At 36.3% G+C, this 23,271-nt stretch overlaps 1 protein-coding gene across 2 annotated transcripts in view; it reads right to left on the bottom strand.

The window, feature by feature from the left end:
* AXDND1 (axonemal dynein light chain domain containing 1) overlaps positions 1–23,271 on the bottom strand; it is a 124,590-nt gene that overhangs the window by 53,630 nt on the left and 47,689 nt on the right. For both annotated transcript variants that reach the window (XM_051998855.1, XM_051998856.1), the window contains exons 15-18: positions 21,587–21,662; positions 14,292–14,526; positions 4,010–4,220; positions 1,524–1,617 (exon numbers count right to left, since the gene is read on the bottom strand). In XM_051998855.1, the coding sequence (XP_051854815.1) occupies positions 1,524–1,617; positions 4,010–4,220; positions 14,292–14,526; positions 21,587–21,662 (616 nt within the window). The remainder of the gene's footprint in view (positions 1–1,523; positions 1,618–4,009; positions 4,221–14,291; positions 14,527–21,586; positions 21,663–23,271) is intronic.

Raw genomic sequence — 23,271 nt, forward strand, 5'->3', positions numbered from 1 at the left:
TTTGTGGCCATCTTTTTGGGATGATCTTTATAGTTAGTATATACTTTATAGTATATACTTTATAGTATAGAATAGTATAGTTGAATTCATGTGGTATGTGAATTAGGACAAATGTTTGGAGGTTAAGTGCATGTATAACATCATGATGGTGCAAGTTTAGCTTATGTGTGAAATTGTTTAGTTCAACTCATAAAATGTTCCATAATAATGAAGCCAATATTTCAAAAAAAGAACATATTGCATTGGTTAAGAGGTAAAGTTGGGCTGAACCCTGAAGAAACTATTAGAAATAATAAAGAATGAAAGATGTACAGGCAGTATGCTCTACTGGTATTATATTGTATCAGGATAAAATAAGGAAGTCCTCGAACCTATCAGGTGGATCTCTTGTCTGGAACTTAAGGGAGGATACTAATACTTATCACTTGTGTTGGGCAAGTATGACTAGGACTTGGATTAGGCAAGTAGGTTATCACCTGCACACTGGAAGGAATGTTGAAATCCATGATATCATAGATCCATTTCAATTAGAAAAGATATTTGGGTGTTATATACATCTATCTCTCTATCTCTCTATATGTCTTACCCCCCATTAGCCTGTAAAGGACAGAAACCATGTCTTGTCTAAATTTTGTATTCTTCCAATGTCCAATGCAATGGTCTGCACCCAGAACGAATGTAAAAGGGAGTTGACTTTGAAATGATGTTGAATTGAATTCATCTCCCAAAAGAAGATCCATTTATTTTTCTAGTTATAACAGACCTTTGAGATCTTTGGGTTTCACCTCATGTAACCACCCAGACCAAGTGCAGTCAATTCTAAATGTAGCCATGTTTACAATGTCAGAAGAAGAGCACTATTCATGACACTGGACCTTTGGCGGGTAAAAGTAAATCTAAATATACCATTGTAATCTCCAGGGCTCCCTTCTGGAAGAAATAGCACAATTCTAATTTTAAAAGCTTCAAAGATAATGAATTGAGGGGCTTCTACATAAGTTCTCCCTTACTCTCAGTGTTGCATGGTAGCAAGAGTTCTAGACTGGGAGTCAGAAGTCCTGGGTTCAAATCTCAAGTCTAGCCATATTATACCATATTTCCCTGAGGTTCAGACTCTTCATCTAAAAAATCGATCAAAGAGGTGAATAGATGATCCCTAAAATCCTTTCCCATGGGCAGCTAGGTGGTGCAGTAGATTGAGTGCTGGGCCTGGAGTCAGAAAGTTGAAAGCTTGCCTCAGACCCTTACTAGCTGTATGATCCTGGGCAAGTCACCTAATCTTGTTTGCTTCAGTTTCCTCATGGGAAAATGAGCTAGAGAAGGAAATGGCCAACAACTCTAGTATCTTTGTCAAGAAAATCCTGAATGGGTCACAAAGAGTCAGATACAACTGGGAGGAATGGACAACCAAAAATGCCTTCCAGCTATAACATTCTGAGACTCGGTGGTCTTGTGGACAGGGCAAACTATCTTGTAACACACTAGGATGGGCTTTATGGCCCTCTAGGATGATCAATACATACTTGGTGATGAAGCCCACAGTTGTCCTTGTCAGTCCCGTTAGATAAGGTCAAAATCCATTGTTGTATCAAATGAAACACATTAGCTTGGGCTACCCTGATGGAAACATCAATTTTAAAGAAGTAACTCAATTCTGAAAATATATATCTAAATAATTATTAGCTAAAATATGAACAATTTATTTGGCCAAGCCTATATAGTTCAAAGTAAAGTGATAAGATAACTATTTTCTTGTGACTTTAGGCTATATGGACCCAAATCCTGTGTTGCTTGGTTTGGTTGCTCACCAGACAGCTACCAACAAGCAATTCTTCGCTTCAACCCATACAGATCTATCTTTTTAATATTGGTTATCTACTACAAGAAGTAATTTTCTTATAAACAACTGCTTTTGAGCTGATGCCTTTCCAAATAAAAACTGAGGGGATGATTCAGAAAATCCCCACAAAAGAAGGGCACCAAATAAAGTTAAAACTCCTAAGTCAAGTATCAAAGACATTCCATTGTCTAACCTTTCCAGTTTTATTCCCATTCTAGCAAAACTATATTATTCCCCCATTGCCTACTATAAAGGAGTTGATTGGGTGAATTCCCCAATTAACTTGAAACGTTCATAGGCTGGTGAACCTTTGTTTGGGACCCTTAGCTATCTATGACTATCTACTTATGGAATATAGACATAGCCATATGCATCTTGTTAAGACAATAAAAGAGAACTTCCACTTAAGTCTTTGTGATGGGGGCTGCCTCCAAAATAAATAAAAAGCGTCTGCTTGACTCAGATTCTTGTGAGAATGGGCTATGTTAGAAAGAGCTACTATTTGTGCTGGCACACAAATGAAAACCGGAAAGCCATTTTTGGAATTTTTAAGCAAAATCTTCCAGGGAGCTAATCCCAGACCTATTAGATCTGGTGAGGAGGAGGGGGCAGGAGGAATTGTGCCTGCATGTACCCAGTTCTAGTCCCTATAATTAATGGCTTCCTTAGAAGCAGGTGTACATGGGAGCTAAATGTATTCTCCCACAGCATTCTAAGCACAGGAGGCTACTTGTGAATGTTACAGCAAGCTATGGCAACAGCTGGAACAATGGTAGGGCATCCTGGCAAAGCACATGGAAGCTGAGGACTTCATGGATAATGTTCCCTGGTGTATGTTGGAGGATGAGAGGAAGTAGATTTTGATTTCCTAGACTAGGTTATCTTTAAATCTACTCTTTTCTAATGAAAAGGGAGATTTATTGGAGATTGCCTCAAGAGTAATCCTAAGTTCTAGAGTTGAAAGACCTAGCCTTCTTAGAAATAGAATTGGAAGTTTCTGAGCAATGTATTCCTGAGCATAACAGAGGAGAGGATCGAATCATGAGGAGAGAAGCAGAATATCAATACTTTTCTCACTATAATTGCCATTCAGACAATACAAGTCTTATGGGAAGGTGGGTACCTTCCAGCAGTACCAAAGGGTGCTTCCATTCTGGGAAGAAACTAAGTTTTAAACCACAATGTATCACTGAATGTGTAAGGGTATTACCTTAATGGGAAAGAGATTCACCAAAACTTCAGTTTTACCCCACAGGTAACCCTAAAATATTACCTCCTGGTATAGAGAGCTATTGAGTCTAGAAGTTCCTACTGAGAAATGGAATCCAAATGGAGATAGGAATAATTGGTCTTGTTTTTTTATGGACATCTGAAGTCTGTCTATGTGTTATCTTAATTTGTGTAGGAATTTCTTTGACTTTTTTATGTCTTCTTTCTGTGCGAGATAAAATAATGGCTATCTTATATCTGATAGGCACTTTTTTTCTTTGAGCTGGGCACTCTGTTACACACATTTATGAAAGCTATATTTAGGTATTTTCAAGAATAAACTATAGATGGGAATATAACTAGCCAAAGAGAAAAATGTATTTTTCAAGGTAATGCCCAAAGTTATATTCAGTTCACGTGAGCCCAGATTTTGGTGAATGCTGGGCCGTGGATTAAATAGCCCTCTACTTAAGCTTTGCCCTAATCCTGGGATGTCCTCTCCTCCCATTTTTACTAATTGAAATTTTACCTGTATCCCAGTGCCCTGCTCAACTGCCACCTTCCCTAGGAAGTTTTCTGTGATCTCTCTCCAGTAGTAAAGAATGACTCTTTTCCCTTAGAATTTGTATAATATTTTGTTTCTTTTTCTGTAAACACTTACCATATGTTATTACATGCTCTAGTTCTTTGTGTACTTGTTTTTTTTCCTTTCTTTTCTTTATATCTCCAGAATTTAATATAGTTTCTGGATCATGGTATTTAATAAATGTTTAAGTGATTGTTTTGTATCTATGTCATGACTCCTTATTAAACTATAAGCTCCATGAAGGCAGAGACTATCTCGTTCATTATCTGAATCTCCTCAAAACCTCACTCATTATTTGTACACAGTAGACTCCTAATGTTTGTTGAAGCTTTTTAAGTTGAAGACAGAATTAAGGTAAAAGTGGTTTCACTTACGGGGCATAATTACTCTTTATCTGATCTTCAGTCATTGGAATATAACCAACAATATCTAACATCCCATCCACGTAACTAATCAATTCAGGAATTTTTAAATAAAGTATCTTCCAGTCATCCTGATACATTGAAGTAGCTGGATGGTCACTTTCCATCTTGAGCATCCACGTTTCAAAAGTAGAATTTAAACCGTGAAAAAGCTTATTAAAACCTAAGAGTAGTTAAAGATGGGAAAAAAAAACAATAAGTGGGATTATTGGAATTTTTTCTGTAATTAAAAATGAATTTTTATAAAATAAGTTGATGATTTAACATTAAATAACCCCCTTTTCACTGCTTAGCCATTTGGTAATTTCTCTGAACATCAGTTCTTAGTCTGATTTTTTTGAATTCTTAGCTGGGTATCAGATATCATAATGAGTCATCACCAATTATATTATTTTATATTCAAATACTCAAAATGATCTTTCTCAATCTGATCTTTGATCTGCTAAATTTCCTCTAATGATACAGATTGCAACTTCTCCATGACTGCCCATTTTATGCAAATCTAGTTCATATCCTTCCATAAATTACCTCCCAGGTGGTTCACCCATTTTACTTTGGTCCGTCTTCACTTTCTCTGGACATCACAAGACTATTAGTGGAACATATGGTCTGTGCATCTGTTACTCCAGAACTAATCCATCTTTTACATCCTTTATTCTGATTTTTTCCTCATAGTTAATTTAACCTGCTTATACTTACTGTGTCATCCTTCTTTGTCCTTTTGAGTGATAACTCATTTTAAATTCTTTGGAGACTCAAGCGTTCCATGACTCAAGTCATAAAGTAACACTGGTAGAATATTAGTATTTTTAAAATGGGCCTTTTTTCAGGGAGGAGTTTGTGATCATTAAGCAATTTTGCAATCTACCAAGCATATTACAGCCTACTAAGGTTTAATTCTGGCACCAACTTCCCTATTTGCAGTGCCCATCTAAGACATATATAAATGTGTACATGTAACACTGTATGTGTGATTTATATGTATATATTATATATATATATATGCATATACTATATGATGAGCTCTGTAAGTTGTTCATTCAACTGCCTTGTCATAATCGATAGATTATGGTAGCATTCTCCATTCACTTAGGTTTTTGTGTGTGAATAGTTAGGTCAGATTCTGCTGAGTAGTTTTAGATTTCTTCCAGGAGATCCTACAATGTTCCAGGGTTTAATAATAAGTAGCACAAGATTATCTGCAAACGAGAGCATCTGGAGAATCTTATTCTCAAGACAGAATCTCTCTTTAATTTAAATTGTACTGAAGTCATCAGTATAATAGTAGCAAACATTTTGGTGAGCATGTTACTCTGCTTTGTGAATCAAAATTAACCATCAGAAGGTTACATCTTTCAAGGAATCTTGAATGATTTTGGTGTATGTTATGAATGGCAGATACCTTGTTGGAAAATAGATTTCCAGGGAGCATTTTTCTACAAAATCAATAATAATAATAAACAGCATAGGATCTTGTATTTTCTAATTCTTTTAGTCAATAACATGAAAATAAAGTGGTGAGCTGCTATACATTATTGTCAATGAAAACCTGCCTATTACTTAATAATACTCTAATTAAAAATATCCTTGATGCATTATATTCACAAAATTATATATTTATGTAAAAGTAAATAATGGGTGGTTGTAGATACTCTCTTGTCCACTTTTCAGAATCAATAGATCTAATACTTTTTTTTCACGCCTTTGATATCTTTGCCTTTTCCCCATATCTTTAGTGTTTTCAATCACTTCAAGTACAATGTAAACTTGCTATCATTTAACTGCATTTTCTTTTTGGTTCTTTTTCTTGCTAATTCTATGTCCTCTATAAATATATCTGGGACTGTGAAATGAGCCTTTAATGATACTTGATGGTGAAAAGAGCATTTTATAAAACAAACAAACAAAAAAATTTCTGCAGTTCTTTTCCATTTTCTTATATTTGTTGCCCTTACATTTTCATCTGTAATACCCAATCCCACCCAGGCAAAGTAAATGAAGTATCTGCCCCTTATCCAAGTACAAAACATTTTACTCAGCATTCTCTTAGCCAATCAAGAGTCCTATCACTCCTTCAAGAATCACAGGGCTGTTCCTATGACCACCTTGTTCAGGTAGGAGTTGGTATTACACAGTCTTAAGTTCTTAAAGGATGACTTTACTTAATTGGATCTCTAAGCTTTCTTTAAACTGGTTTTACCCTCCATTACTTCTCTGTTTTATGAGCCCATATTACTAATTTTTATCTTTGCTCTAAGAAATCACTAGTTATGAACTAGTGATGCAAGGAGATTTAGGATTGACCACCAAATCAGTAAAAACAAGCCATTTCCTGTCATTTCCTGTCTGTCAAAATATAGAATCAGTATCAGTTTATAATATTACTTAGTGGTTGATTTGTATAACATTCCTGGATTCTTTTCTTAAGCAAGATGTTCATAACATATGGGCACAAAGCTTCTGGGTGGCCTACAAATTTGTGACTTCTTGTTTCTTTTTTTTTTACCTATATTTTCCTACCTATTTCTCATTATCGTCACTTAATATCACCTTTCCACTAATGTCACCAACTATCAAATTATTTGTTGATTTGATTTGGATGGTCCCATAATATTTTTATATAATTTTTTCTACCTTTTCATTCTCTGCAGCATATATTGAGGAGATGCAATCCTTTTTATGATAGGCCTCTCATAAATACTTACCATGAGCACTTCAGTTTGTTCCACAGTAAAATATTCCATAAACTGTCATTTCTTATCTTTGGGTACATGATCAGGCCAGTTCCACAAACTCGCTTATTCTCTTCTCCAAAGAGTGAAAATACTGCTTCAAATGACGTTAAAAAGATCATCATTTTACTGGACTATCTTTAGTGTCTGCACTTCAATTCTTCAAAAGATCATCACAGTGAGTATAACCTTCAATAATGAGATTGTTACAACCCCTCCAGGATCAGTAATCATGTTCAACAAACAGCATTATTTGGCTGCCAACCATGATAAAACTCTCTAAGCAAAGCAATGCTGGTCCTCATATGATAGATAGATATGCAGTCTTTTGCTGGGCAATATTTTAAAATCTTGTTAGCTTGAAAGGACTTATCAGAGCTTGCATACTACTTAGACATATTCTGTGAGAACCCAGAATTCCATGCTATGATGAGGTACCAAGATAAAGAATGGTGAAGGATGAGAAGGGCAAATAGCTCATATGTATTTATACTCAATCATTTCCACATACTCACTGTATAAATTTACAGAGCTATGATATTAAATCCCAAACAGATAATTAAAATTTCAATGATCTGGCACTTGAAAGTCTGGGAAACTCCAAGTATCTGCCACTGTCCTGATCCAAAAATCCACAAAGAGGTTTTTATAAGAAGCTACCACAAAAAACCAAATTTGCAAATTCCAAATCAAGACCATTAAAGGTGAGATGACATAGAGAGGTAGAAATCAACTGTTCAAACAGAATTTTTTGAAGTTTTTGCACCACATATTGAACGTCAGGTCCTCAACCTTGCCTGTCAGGAACTTAGTTTTATCAATATTACCAGAAATTATAAATCCCCTCAGGAACTGGTTTGTGAAAATCATACTTGCAAGAAAATAATTTATAAATCAGAAAGTCAATTTAATGAATTGTACTGCTAAGCTGACTGAAATACCTATATCCACTACTCTTTCAAATAGAAAATTATACCTTAGAACTAAACTATCAAAAGTTTTCTTGGTGAGTAGAGACTCATAACAAAAGAGCTAAATGACCTTATGGGATATTTTTGTTAAGCTATTACAGGTTGACCTGGTCTTCTGCATTGGATCGGATGTTCTAAATGGACAGAACATGGGACGTCCATGGGTCCAAAAGTGCACTTTTTCAAGATTACACAAACCTGATTCATCACCACCTTTCTCAAGTTAACAACAGCAAGTTACATGTTACAGCAATTAGATTGCAATTTCTCTCACTTTAATTATATTTGGGTCTCTCACATGAGACTTTGGAGCCATCCCGCTTCCTCTACAAAATCAGGAAAACTTTATATATCAATGGAAGTTTGAGCGGCACTTTAATCTCACTAGCATATTTTTCCTATTTTGTTACAAACCTCTAGGAGTTCCCTCTCTTTGGAACCTGACTCTATCACTACACTCCATCCCTACTCTACATGCCATCTTGCCTACATTTAGAAAAATTCAACCTGACATCAATATTCTGCAGCAGCAGTATCCTAACTATACAGAGGATGGCAGTGTTTCCTTGAGGAAGAGAGTAAGATGCTCATTCATCGTTAGTTAAAAGCTGATGTAAGTGAAAGAAGGGTTAGAAAGTGACAAGGAGGGTAAAGAGCCAATAGAATTCTTTCTCTTAAGCTCTCTGAGTCCTAATTTCTTCATCTCTGCCTCTCAGATCTCTTCCTGCTCTAAATCAATATTTCTAGGACTCCAACCATATTCAGAACATTATCTATTAAGTGACAAAGGCTAGATCTGGACTCCTGTCCTAAGTATCTAAAATTACTGTGCTCTGCTACCACTTCAGTGGACTCCAGTAAAGATGATTTTACTGAAGATAAGCAGATAACTCTAGTAGAAAGCCATTTTAAACTTTAACTCAATTATTCATTTTATTAAGAGCAAGTGATACAATATGAGGTTATGAGATTTACAAAAACAGGATCTGCAAAAACCAGCATGTTCTGCAAAGTACAGATTCTGTCAGGAATTCTCAAAAGGGATATATTTAAATTTTGCTTTTTTTGAAAATTTCCAATGCCCAGAACACCTCATTCTTCAACCTACCAATAGCTCACTCTTTCAGTTTGTCTTTGTCTCTGAATCTGTCTGTTTTTGTCTTTGTCTCTCTCCTCTTCCTTTCTCTGTCTCTGTCTCTCACATTTTCTGTCTCTTTCTTTTTTCTCTCTCTTTCTCACATACATTTTTTCTGTCTCTGTCTCTCTTCCCTTTCTTTCTCTCTGTATCTATCCATCACATTTTTTCTCTTTCTGTCTTTCACAAATTTTTTCTGTCTCTGTGTCTCTCTTCTCTTTTTCTCTTTCTATTTCTCTATGCCTCTCATACATTTTCTGTCTCTGCCTCTGTGTCTCTTTTCCTTCTCTGTTTCTCTCACACATTATCTTTGCCTCTATTCCATCTCTCTTTCTCTCTGTCTCTCATTTTCTGTGTCTTATACACATTTTCTATCTGTCTGTCTCTCCATGTCTCTGATATATTCTCTCTTTCTCTCTCTCTTCTCTGTCTCTGTCTCTGTCTCTCTCTCTCTCTCTCTCTCTCTCTCTCTCTCTCTCTCTCTCTCTCTCTCTCTCTGTGTGTGTGTGTGTGTATGAGTCTGTGTGAGTCTGTGTGAGTTTGTAGAGAAAGATTGCTAGTTTTGGCCATTTCAGTCAGGTCTGACTTTTTGTAACCCCATTTTGGTGTTTTCCTAGCAAAGACACTGGAGTCTTTGCTATTTCCTTCTCCAGCTCATTTCACAGATGAAAAACTAAGACAATCAGGATTACTGGCTTGTCCAGAGTCACACAGCTAGTAAGTGTTTGAGACCAGAATTGATCTTAGGACACTTGAGTCCTCAAGGACCCGAGTGGGTGCTCCATGCTGCGCCATCTTGCAGCCCCTTCTATTGTAGCCACAGAAGACTATTATAGAAAGGATAGCATCTGACTGCTTAACAAAAACACAATGTTGAGGAAAATTTAATGAATTAAAGTTATATGTTATATGGCATTTTGATGCTGACAAAATGGTAAAGTATCATTTTATTAGATATTCCTTAATGTATCCCTCTGGGACACACCAGCATAGAGAGCTCTTATTTTTTACAGATAAGAACAGCCATAGAGGGACTAATCAATTGTGGTCAGATTTGGGATTGACAAAAGACTATATTTCTTTATCTTGGCTCTTGAGAGTGCTGGGCAAGTCAAGTTCACCATGATTGCTCCAAGAAGGGCCTCGGTAGCAGAGCCACAGAGGGAGCAGCTCCCTCCATATCTATAGTTACAAGAGTGGATCTTGGAGACAAGGTGACCCACATTCAAGGGTCTTTCCCCCACATTAGCCTACAAACAATTTGACCTAAAATGTATAATCTAAAGGGGAGTCAATGGTTAAAGTGAAATTTTGTTTTTCATTGATATAACAGATCTACTTACAATGTGTGCATTACTACATACTATCAGCACTATGTTTAAATATAGAACACTCATAACTCCTATGATATAAAGTTGGCAGTGGTTTTGTTCATATTTCTGAAATTTTTGAAAATATGCCAAAATTTGTCTTTGTTGTCTCATTTTATATAATGATTTTCTGAACATCCCACAGAGATATAGAAAAAAAGATACTTTTGTATATGTAAGACAGTGGCTTTTATAAACATTTCATCATTATTTTTTCATGAATCTATCTCTCTAAGAGGGCAGGGAGCAGGTCTGGAATCAGGAAGATTAGTTCAAATCCTGCCTCAGGAATTTCTTAGCTGTGACCCTTAGCAAGTCACTTTACCCTGTTTTCCTCAGTTTTCTCATCTGTAAAATAAGGTGGGAAGGAAATGGCAAGCCATTCCAACATCTTTGCCAAGAAAACTCTACATAGAATCGGACAAGACTGAAACAACTGGACAACAATGAATCTTTCTAAGATTCACATTTTATTCCAGCTCTTCTGGTTACTTTTTTTTCCCTCTCTTTGGTGACAGCCAGATGGTGCAGTGAAGAAGGTGCTGGGACCCAAAGTCAGGAAGACCAAAGTTCAACTCCAGTTTCAAATATGTATTAGTTGTGGGACCCTGAGCAAATCACTTAACCACTGCCTGCCTCAGTTTCCTGAATTATAAAATAGAGCTAATAATCCTAGGGTTCTGGTGAAAATAAAGTATTTGTAAATAGCTTATTAGCACACTGCCTAGAATATAGATGATTAACGCTTCCTTCCTTTGGGGTTTCTTTTAAGGTTATAAAAACTGCATACCCTAGCAAACCAGGGTTTCTATGCCAGTTAGGTGGCAGAACAGAGAAGCTTGCAGGGTCTAGATCCTGCCACGGACACTTTCCAGTTGTGTGATTCTGGGCAAGTCATAATTTCTGTTTCTCAGGTAGTTGTGAAGATCAAATGAGATAATGTTTATAAAAATAGAAAAGTGTTTAACACATAATAGGCACTTTATAAATGCTTCTTCTTACCCTTTTTCAATTTCCCCATGTCCCAAACGGAGAAGACGGACATGGCCATTATCCTTCTAGCAGCCTACCTAAGTTCGCGGTGATCATCAACGACTGTCAACGACAACTCTCAATTCAGTCAATCAATAAACATTTATTGAGAAACTACTGTACGCTAGACACTTCTAAGATTGGAGATTCAAAGAAAAACCAGAGAGAACCCCTAGAACTTCTGGTGATGCGACCTATAAGAAGGACTGGACATTTTTTCTGAGCTCTACAACCTCTCAAACTGTTCCAAAGCTGAAAATTTGAGACAAAGATAAAGCAAATTCAGCTAAATCCATGGTCTAGGGCACCCAGAATCCAAGTCAAAACAAAAATTTTGTTTTTTGAATTGAATTGAATTGAAAGCTACTTAGAGCTCATTCAGCATCCCTCCTACCACCACCACATCACTAGTAGTGAGGATGCACTAGACTGACTCAAGAACCAAAACGTGATTACCAAAGCCAGCTCCACACCTTGATCCCGCTAACTCTTTTCTTTCCAGTGTGGCCTTGATCTCGATCCAGGCTGTGGAAATTTGCTTAGGGACTGGCCAAACTGCCAGTGCATCCTTGCTAGCTGGACATCAGAGTGGGTATCCTTGCTTCTCCCTTCCTATATTTAGAGGAAAGGGTTCTGGTGTATGCCCATCACATATGATGCTTGCTTTTGGTTTTAGATAAGATGCTTTTAATAACATTATAAAAGGATTCCTGTATACCTATACTTTGTAGGATTTTTAGCATAAAAGAGTTTTGTACATTGTAAAAGACATTTTCTATCATCTATTGAAATGACTTGTGGCTTTGGATGTTTTGATTTTTAACATGATTAATTATGTTCTTGTTTATAAAAAGGATTCTGATAGGGTGCTTTCTTTCTTAGTTTTTGAGAATAATTTATAAAGTATGGGGACTAGGTTTGATAGAATTTTCCTGTCAATCCATCAGGACCAAGAATATTTTCTTTGATAGTTTCTTTCCTTTTCTAACATTCAATTATTTAAGTTTTCTATCTGGTCTTCTGATAGGTAAAGTACTTTATATTTTTTGAAAGTCCATCTCCACTTCTTTTTGTTGTTGCCAGCATATAACCATGCATAATATGTTCTGGATTTTAAAAAGAAATACTTCTAGTTTCCGTGATTTTACTTAGCTCCTCAAACAACCCTTGGAAACAGAAGTTACTCTAATTCCCATTTTACAGATGGGAGAACTGAGAATGGTGGTTAAGTGAATTGCTTAGAGTTGCAGAGCCAAGGATTTGAGGTTATGTTTGAATTCAAGTCTTCCTCTGTGTCCATACATAGAGAAGAGATAATCACCACAAAGTGGACTGCTCAGGGTCACACACTAGTAAGTATCAAATCTTTCAGATCCTTCATACCACCAGACCCTGACTTCAGCATTCTTTCCACTCTGCTACCTAATATAATAAATTTAATAGTATATAAATTAAAGATTCTATTTATAACACAAATTTGTATTTGATATGATAAAAAGTCAAAATTGTAAGAAAAAGCAATGGCCTTTTATGACACCCTCTGACAGTCAAACTAACAAAGTTCATCCTCTGTTCTTTATCTCTGTACCTTTATCAACTTCTTCTGTTGCAATCTATCTGTATGCAATTAATAGACATGATATTTTGATCAATCATAGTTTTATATGAAGCAAATCTGGAATCAGAAAAAAGCTTAAAGAAATTGAGAAATTTGTGTTATAAAAAGCTTTCAGGGTACAAACATCAGGAAAGAAACTGGGAGGAAGTTAAACCTTTATCGTCCTTTTCTCAAAATAGTAATCTCTTCCTACCCCACGTGCTGAGTTTGACGGAGAGCAGTAAGCAGAAAGCTCTCACTCTGGCCAGGTTCCTACTCCATTGCAATAACCTACAGAAGCATTTCTGTTTTCTCTGCTTTCATAATACTGTGATAAATTAGCTGCTGGCTTCTACCCACTGCTCTATCCTGAGACACACACAAGAGCAACGCATTTCAGCCATAGGCCAGTTTAAACAACAACAATAACAACTTGGCTTAGTTTTAGCCTTTCTTCCAGTGCAGGAAGAAAACACTGATTGTGTGAGATGCCATTTCCCAGGATCCATATTTGGGTCTGCCAGTAAGCAAAGTCTAAAAGCTCACAGTTACGAAACCTCTGTTTTTCTCAGATTCTTCATGTGTTAAATGGGGATAATAATAGCATTTCCCAGGTCCTTGTGAGGATTAAATTAGCAGTAATTGTAAAGTACTTAGCACAGTGCCTGGCACATGGTAAATACTATATAAATATTAGCTATTATTAGTTTTTCTATTTGATTTCATCTTTAAGCTCTGACAAGGTGGAAAGAACTACTTATCTATAATAATTGTGTAAATAAATGTAATATATGGCAAAGGAAGTTCTTTTAAATAAAATTAATTTTTAAAATATCAGTTCCTGTATAGGAACTATATACTAGTATGTTCTTCTTATCCAACTTCATTGGGAACCTTATTCCATATAAGTGAATTTTCCAAAACACTGGGCATTTTTTATATTTTAATCATTTTGACTGGAAATCTAAACTACACTGTACACTTAGTTGACTTTCAAAATAAAATGAATATAATTCGATCACTTTTGAACAACTCAGATACATCATTATACACATTAGTGATTGTTCTGTTATTTATATAAATATATCCTCAGGCTTTATAAGCTCTGTTGGATGGCTGTTAGTATGTACACAAAGCCACATTTTTTGAGTTCTTAATGTCTGACTTTCTTTAGAAGCACTCCTTTCCTTCTCCTTCCACACCTCTAACCATTACTATATGCTTTTAAACTGCTGTGGATTAAGAAACCAAATTTGTTTAAAAGACTATTTTAGTTCAATATTGAGTTTCTATGCAAACCTGATGTTTAAAAACAACAAAAAAATGTTCTTTCATGGTCTCCCTATGTTAGGATGCACCATGCTAAACAATGACATAATTTTCATTTTATAATTTACCATTTTCTCCTCCATTCACTCTTAATTCATATTCTCTGTAGAGTCTTGATCCACTGTCATTAATCTCGTCTAAGAGACCTTGTGAGGGAAGGTTTCCATCTATACTTTTGTGACGATTCATTATTGCTTTTGCAAATTCTGTCCAGGATATTTGTAGACGCTGAGCAATCCTGAGGTTCTCGATCTTTTCAACTAGTCTGTCTCCACCATAGAAGTCAGAAGTTTCTATCAATATCTAAGATAGGAAAGAAAAGAATACAAAATCATTCCTTAAACATCCCATTAATGGGAAATTCCCTGGATCCCTAATTAGCAAGTACAATATTCCTGACAGCTCCTAGAGAAAGTCATGAAATGATACTGAACACATTATAAATACCCAATTTCTAAGTTATTTTGGATTCTCCATACCTATATGGCAATTGTATAGGTTTGTTCTAAACCTATTCCATTATCCTAAAACCTTCGGTTTTACCCCCATTCATCTCTGAGCAATTTAAATTGACTAATTTTTTTTTGAGAAAATGGAAGCTAACAAAACTCCCTTTCTGTCCCTTCCTCTACACTTTAAAATTGTTTTCAAGGATAAAGTAATTCTCCCTCTGATCAAAGTTTTTTTTCCCCTAATTTTTAAATATTATTTTATTTTTACAAATATATGCAAAGATAGTTTTCAACATTCATCTTTGCAAAACTTTGTGTTCCAAATTTTCCTTTCTCCTCCCTCCTCTCCACTTCCTCAAGACAGCAAGCAATCTGATGTAGGTTAAACATGTACAATTCTTCTAAACATATTTCCATACTTATCATGCTGCTCAAGAAAAATCAGATCAAAAGGGGAAAATATATATCAGATGAAACTATGCTTTGATCTACATTTGGTCTCCATAGTTCTCTCTCTGAATGAGGATGGCACTTTCCATCCCAAGTGTACTAGAATTGCCTTGAATCCCCTCATTGTTGAAAAGAACCAAATTCATCACAGTTGATTACATAATTTTGTTGTTATTATGTACAATGTTTTCTTGGTTCTGCTCACTTCACTTAGCACCAGTTCATTTAAGTCTCTCCAGGTTTTTCTGTACTCAGCTTGATCATCATTTCTTATAGAACAATCATATTCCTTAACATCCATAATTTATCAACTATTCCCCAGCTGATGAGCATTCACTCTGTTTTTAGTTTTTTGCTGCTAGAAACATTTCTACACACAGGGGTTCTTTCTCTCTTTTACAATCGTTTTGGGCTACAGATCCTCTGGTCAAAGTGAACCCTTGTTCCCATCCCCTTACACCTCTTCCAGGATCTTGCTCCACGGGATAACCAGGTCATAGGATCATTGATTGGTAGATGGAAGGGATCTTAAATGTCAATCCACTCAATTACAGGTGAGAAAATTGATATGCAATGAAGTAAATTAACTAACCCAGGATCACAGGTTAGCAAGGATCTGAGGATTCCACCTATGTCTTCTTGACCCCATATCCATCTCTCTCTTCATTAATCCATGCTGCTTTTCCCTGTTTAGTCAACCAGTCCTTGTCTTTCCTTCATTGTAAGATCACAGAGTCTCAGGAGCTCAAGTGGAAGAGACTTCAGAAATCCCCTAGTCCATCCAATACTTGAACAAGAATACTTTTCACAGATTCTGCAAGTGGTCATCCAGCCTTTTCCTAAAGATCTCTAATGAAGATGGACCTCAAGGCATCCCATTGCATTCTTGGATAGATCTAATTACTAGGAAGGTTCTTTTTTTTTATCTTTCATCAATAACTCTCTACAATTTCCATTGGTGGCTCCTAGATGGGCTTTGTACGTCTATGTGGACAGAATCCAGTCCCTCTTCCACATAACAATTCTTCAAATATCTAAAGATAGGACAACTCTTCATATATCTAAAAATAGGTATTACATCTCAGTCCTCCCCAACATCTCTTCTCCAGGCTAAATTATCTAGAGTTCTTTCCTTCAAACCATCTACCTTTGGAATGTTCTCTAATCTTTTCCTCAACCAACTAACCTTATCTGTGATTCTAGCTCGTCCATGTTTTTTCTAAAATGTGACGTACAAAAATGAACACAGTTTTGGCTTGGCCAAGGCAAAATGTAATTGAACTATTATAACTTTTGTTTCAAATATTATTAGCACGATATGGCATGAGATTTTCTGACTGCCAGGAAATACTGATGACTCATAATGGGTTTGCAATCTACCCAACTCCCACATCTTTTTTCCCTTAGAACTGTGGTCCAGATACAACTCTCCCATTTTCACTGATGACAAGTGGGCCACCTATGTTCTACACTGTTGAAATTCTTTTGAATACATATTTTGTTATATAATGTGCTTCAAAATTTTATGTCAACTGCAAATTTGACAAATTTCACCAAATGACTGAAAAAAGCTGAACAGCATAGAGCCAAGGATGGTTGTTCCCCCTTCCTCCTGTCAGATAACTATCATTCATATTATTATAATAGACCCATTAAAGATGATTCCTCGGTCCAGCCATCAAATAGGTTCACATTCACTTGGCTGTTCATCTTCAGCCTTTATCTCTTTATCTTATCCACAAGCTTAGCATTCTAGGAGTCTTTCTGAAACACTTTGTTGAAATCTAAGTATCTTAGATCTACAATATTCTCCAGAGCTTCCAATTCAGTTAGTTACTTTATCAAAAAAAAAAGAAATGAAATCAATATTGTCTTATTCATAATGCCGTGTTACTAGCTTTTAATAGTCATTGCTTCCTATTTTGACTGTTTACTACTATTCCTTTAATAATGTTCTTTATCATTTTTGCCAGGAACCAAAGTCAATTCATTGGCCTAAAATGTCTTGGCTCTGTCCTCTTCCTTTTTTTTTTTTTTTTTTTTGAAAATTAGGACATTTACTCTTTTCAGATAATGTATTATTTCTTTTTCTTTAAGATCTTTCAAAGATAAGTGAAAGTGTCTCTATAATCACAATCACCAATGTCAGACAATAACTATTTATTAAATGCTTACTGTGTGCCTAGACACTGTGCTTATTTCAGTATCCTTAGATGTGCTTGATCTGGACCTGTTGACTTAAATGCAGTATAAAGGCAGCTAGATGTTATGTGACCATTTCCTCATTTAACCTAGATTCCCATTTTTGTTCATGGTCAAGGAGAAAAATCATTCTACTTGGAAAAGGAAATAGGAACAAAATATGATTTGAACATTTAAGTCCTCTCATCATTATTTGTTATCAAAATCCCATCCTATATCAACAGTAATCCCACCTTTTTTTCAAAGCTTATTTTGGCAATATCATAGTTTAAAATTTTAAAAATTACCCTTAGCGTTTAACACCAGCTTCAACTTCTTTTGGAGTTTAGTGTTCTTGATGCAATTCTTAAAAACATTTGTATTCATATTTAGTCATTTGCCCTTCTCATATATGCTCATATACTTTTAAATCTGACTTAAGACATGAGTTCCCTGTACATCTGCTTTCTCATTGGACACATTTATCTCTCTCATTAGAATTATAATTCTCTGTGTCATCATAATTTCATTCTTCAGAGCTTCACATCCTTCCTAGAATGACTCTGTAGACCTTGTTGGCTGGGGTTGACCCCTTGGTGGACCAGTTCCATCTACACTAATCACCTCACTATTTCTCTGATAGGCTTTTCCATGCCAAGCCCCCATCTCAAGGTGGGATCCCTCTCACCATCCACTGCCTTGACTCACATTCACATGCTGGTGAACAAAGCTGGAGAGAATCATAAAATCTTGGATAAACCTCAACTGGACCCTTACTGGGTCCAGCAAGGCAATCCTGCAATACTTCTCTAACTCGCTCATGATCCCACTGATCACAGCCACTATTCTAGACTTTTTCATCCCCTTTCAAACTTCTGGTAGCTCTCTCTCCTTCCTTCCACTTAACTTAGAATCTTGCCTCCTATTTTACTAAAAGGAAAGCTCACTCTTCTCTCTCTTATATCACAATCTGTCATTTATTTTCAATCTCTCCCTATCTTCTGTCTGCTTTCCTATGTCTTCCCCCATCCTCAAACAACACTTATTTGACCTATCTATCCCCACTATCATTCCAGATCTCTTTTGCCTTTTGTGGCTAAATTCTTTGAGAAATCCATCTATACTGCATGTACCCCCTGCTAAAAGGAAAATTCTTTGTTCAGGCTTTCATCCAGATTAACAAGGAAAAACTCAGGAACAAAAGAATTAAAAGTTTGTGAAAAATGAGTCAAGGCAGCTTTTATTGACAACTTTTCTAATGAGAGAAAGACAATTCCATGTCAACTATTGCATCTCAGTTTCTCCCTAATTGCTGGTAAGTGAAGCCTAATAGATAGGACATGACTTGCAATTGATGTGTAGCAAGTAATAAAAAAACACAAAAAGGTGGCAGATTAAGGGACACCTTTCCCAAAACTGATTGAGAAGCAGGACTGGAAACACTGAGTTAGTATAACTTTTCATTTTTTTAAAACATTTTTATTTAAAATCTTGAGTTCCAAATTCTATCCCTCCCTTCTTCCCCTTCCCTTGACACACAAATTTCAATAATCCTTGTACCTCTTTTAAATTTTTACAATCTGACTTCCTACCTCATCATGAAACTCAAACTATTCTCTTCAAAATTAATAAGGATTTTTTCATTTCCAAATCTAACAGCCTTTTCTCCCTTATCATTTTCTTGATCTTCCTATAGCTTTTCATTATCTTTTCCCTCTGATATTTTCTTATCTTTAGGTTTTCAACATACTACTTTCTACCAGACCACTCCTCCTTGGGGTAAGATGAATCTTTATTCAGGTCACATCCACTAAATGTGGACAATCTTCCTAAAGTGCAAGTCTGATCATGTCCTTCTCCTACTCAATAAATTTCAATGACTACCTATCATCTCAAGGATCAAATATAAATCACTGGGATAGAGTGAGTTGATTTGTGCAAATTTGTGCAAAGATGTCTTGCATGTTATATTGCCTCCTTCATTAGACTATTGGCTCTCTGAATGATGGCATGTTTGTCCGGGTTCTGGACAATGGACGATTCTCTTGAGCTTTTTCATCACCGATGGAGTAAAACAAGGCTGTGTGCTTGCTCCCATGCTTCCTATTAGCATATGTTTTCAGCCATGTTGAAAAACACTTTCAATGAGAACAAACATGGCATCAAATCAACTACCTCACTAATGGCATATTCTTCAACTTGAAAAGGCTACAAACCAAAATTAAAGTGGGGGAAGCCTTGATGCATGGTTTTTTGTTTGCAGATGATGGTGCATTCAGTGGAGCTTCACTGCAACAATATATGGATGGATTCTCTGCTGCTTGTGCTAATTTTGTTCTAAAACCAGCAAAAAAAAAAAAAAAACACAGATGCTCCATCAACAAGCACCTATCATCCATGTGTAGAACCATTATTACAGCAAATGAAGACGTTTTGGAATGACGTTCAGTTTGTTTTCTAGGGATATACACACTGATAATGAGATTGACACACACATTGCCACAGCTAGTTCAGTATTTGGGAGATTCTGAATTGTGGAAGAGGAGAGATATTAGACTGACCACCAAACCCAAGGTCTACAGAACTGTTTTAATCTCATTGTCATATGTCTGTGAAACCTGGGCAGTATACCAACCCAGGAAACTGCATCAGTTCCATTCGCACCATCTTAGGAAGATGCTGAAGATCATCTGGCAGGATGAGATACCAGACACCGAGAGCCTTTCTAGAGCTAAACTGCTCAGCATTCCAACTCTGCTGCAGAGAGCACAATTCCACGGGTCTGGCCACATTGTTTAAATGCCAAACATAACATTTGCCAAAAAAAAAAAAGTTTTATGGAGAACTCACACGGGGCAAGCGCTCACAAGGTGGTCAGAAACAGCAATACAAGGACACTCAAGGTCTCTCTTAAGAACTTTAGAATGGATTAGGTGACATGGGACACAATGGCCCAGGACCACCCAGCACAGTGTGCCCTCCTCCTGGGCATTATGAGCAAATTAGAATTGAACTAAGCCCAGAAGAAATGTGAGATGGGCAAAATTAGAGAATCGACCCCAAATGTTCATTTGGACTATTTGTGTCTGACCAGTGGCAGAGCATTCTGAGCTTGTATCGGGAGTTGAAATGGAATCCTGCAGCAGCTTGAACTCAGTGAGTGGCAGCCCAGGCCAAAGCAAAGGAATTCAAAAAATGGAAACTAAGGTTCAGGGCTTCTGTTGGCTTGCTGGATGCAGATTATGGGGCTGAATGAAAAAAGAGCTGAATTAGATCCTGTGGCTATGGACTAAAAGAGCTCAGATGACTAAAAGGTCCCTTTTAGGAAAAAGAATGATAAGATGGCCCAAATAGTTGGAGAATAGTAGAATGAAGAAGCTAAATGATGCAGTGGAGAAAGCACCAGGCCTGTTTTCAGAAATTTCTAAGTTCAAATCCTGCTTCAGGCACTTCCCAGTTGTATGACCCTGGTCAAATCACTTAACCCTGTTTGCCTAACCTATAAAACGAGCTGGAGATGGAAATGGCAAACCACTCAGTATCTTTGCCAAGAAGAGACAGACACGACTGAAAATGGCTGAACCCCAAACAGTAACAAGAATACCAGGAAGCTCCAGCAGCTCAGTGGAGGCACCAATAATAGAAAAAACCAGGAAAGGGGACCCAAGTGGCAGCCCAACATAGGTCCCAGACAGTCTGAAGGTTGGTGTAGAAAGCAGCAAGTGGAGATATGAGAGACAGAGAGGAGTTCCAGCAGAGATGCGTCCAGGAGCAGGAATTACAGGGATTGCATGTGTCCACTCTTCCATGGATATTGCATGAACCCAATGGCAGATTGTCTGACTCCAAATTCAGAATTCTTTCTGCTATTCTTCAGCAAAATTTCAAGAAAATTCTTTCTGCGACCAGGAAAAGGAACTTTCAGATAAAACCAATGAGCCTTTATATAAAATGGTCTATGGCTTATGAGAAGGGAAAGGCTTGAGATGCATTAAATTTTACCTATTTGCCAGAAAGAAGTGTGCAAGTGTGACTAACTTTCAGCACCTGAAAACATACTTGTTTGCACTATGTCTCCCCCATTAAAGTGTGAGATCCTTAAGAAAGGGATGGTCTCTTGCATCTCCAGAACTTAGCATAGTGCCTGCTTTAATAAATGCTTATTCACTGGTTGTGACTAAGGGATCATGGTTCCTCCTAACCCTGAGAGGAGATCCATGGACAGCATCTAACCCTAGTTGCCTGCATTTTAAAGAACAAATTATTTACAACAATCTTACTTGGTTACATTTCTTGAAATCGGCACATATTGTCTTCATGACAGATTCCTTGATAGGAGTTAATTCACCATCTACCCTGGAAGAATGGAAGGAGGGAAAAAAGTTAGAAACAGAAAAGTAGAAGAGAAAATATATTATGTCCATAATAGATGGAATTATAAAAATATGTGATTTCTGTTTAATAATTTTTAAATATTTTTCCTAAGTTCCTCAACTTTGAGATTGAGATATATATTATATAGACCCTTACAGTTTATAGAACCAAAATGATTTAAACTCAAACAACTCTCATTAAAGAAGAGAAGATACCAAGCCTAAATAGGAATTCAAGTCATACTAATATGGAAATATGTTTAATATGATCATACATATATAACCTATAACAGATTGACTGTCATCTTGGAGAGGAGAGAGGGGAAGAAGGATGGGAGAAAAAAAATGGAAATCAAAATATTATAAAAGTAAATGTTGAAAAAATAATAAAATTTGAAACAAACAAGTCCTAGACCCATGAGAAATGATGTACTAAATAGCTACCATTTGTATCCCTAACTTTCCAAACTAGATGAATAGTAGAATAATTCTAGTTGATTAAAGCTGCAAACGTAATGAATACTGCCAACCCTGGAGTCAGGAGGACCTGAGTTCAAGGCTGGCCTCAGATACTTATTAGCTGTGTGAGTCTGAGAAAGTCACTTAACCCCAAATGCCTTCAAAAAAAAAAAAAAAGTGAAAAAAGAGAAGTGTTTTTTAATTTCCTCCCTGAAAATCTACTAACTAATCCATCTAGGAAAAGAATCTTCACTTTCTTTTTTTTTCTACTGAAGAACTGTTTCTAATTTCCCCAAAAGCCCTTGTGATTACACTTTATGGAAATGTAAAAGCGAGGGTTAGATACTGTCGACAGCAAAGTGCCTAAGAGTGAGGGAGAGTGGTGCTAGTAATAAACCAACTTAGTGAAGGTTTATTATTATTATCAGCTGTGCTCCAACTTGGAACAACCATGTTGGAAATCTATCTAAACAATATTTCTATCTAATTCACAAAGCCCTTACTGGATAGGGAATCCTTCCTTCTTCTAGAAGTCTTTGCCTGTTTAAGTACTACTTAACTAAAAATCCATTAAAAAACTGTCTACCCCAAAGAAGAGCTCTGTCCCCCAAGCCCAATTCTTGCAAAGATATATTTGGGGGAGGGTGTGTCTAGGGATGTGTAACACTGCATACAATTTCATATTATTTTTCAATGAATTGATAACATTTGCTGATTTTAAACTCATCTTTCTTGAGTTTTTACAAGAATTTTATCTTTAATCAAAAAAAATTGTCATGTGGCCTTCTGAGAGGAGAGAAGGAAAGGATGCAGGAAGAAAGTTAGGTGGTAAAATATATAAAATAAAATAAAAAGTCAACAAAAACATTTTTAATATAGCAAATACTCTCTACTCTTATGAAACCCTCATTGATCTCCACAGCTAAAAATGATTTCTTCATCTTCTGAAAACTCAGAACACTTTTGCTCAAACTTCTCTTATGTACTTAAGCATTTTACCTCATACAGTTATTTGTGTACATATCACACCTCCCTTTATCTTTATCTTCTAGGGGCTCAATAAATATTTGGCAAATTGGCTTGAATATAGATATTTTCAACTGAAAAAACAAATTGAGCATTATGCTCAGCTG

The sequence above is a fragment of the Antechinus flavipes genome, chromosome 4 (genome assembly GCF_016432865.1).
Source record: "Antechinus flavipes isolate AdamAnt ecotype Samford, QLD, Australia chromosome 4, AdamAnt_v2, whole genome shotgun sequence".
NCBI classification, from domain to species: Eukaryota; Metazoa; Chordata; class Mammalia; order Dasyuromorphia; family Dasyuridae; genus Antechinus; species Antechinus flavipes.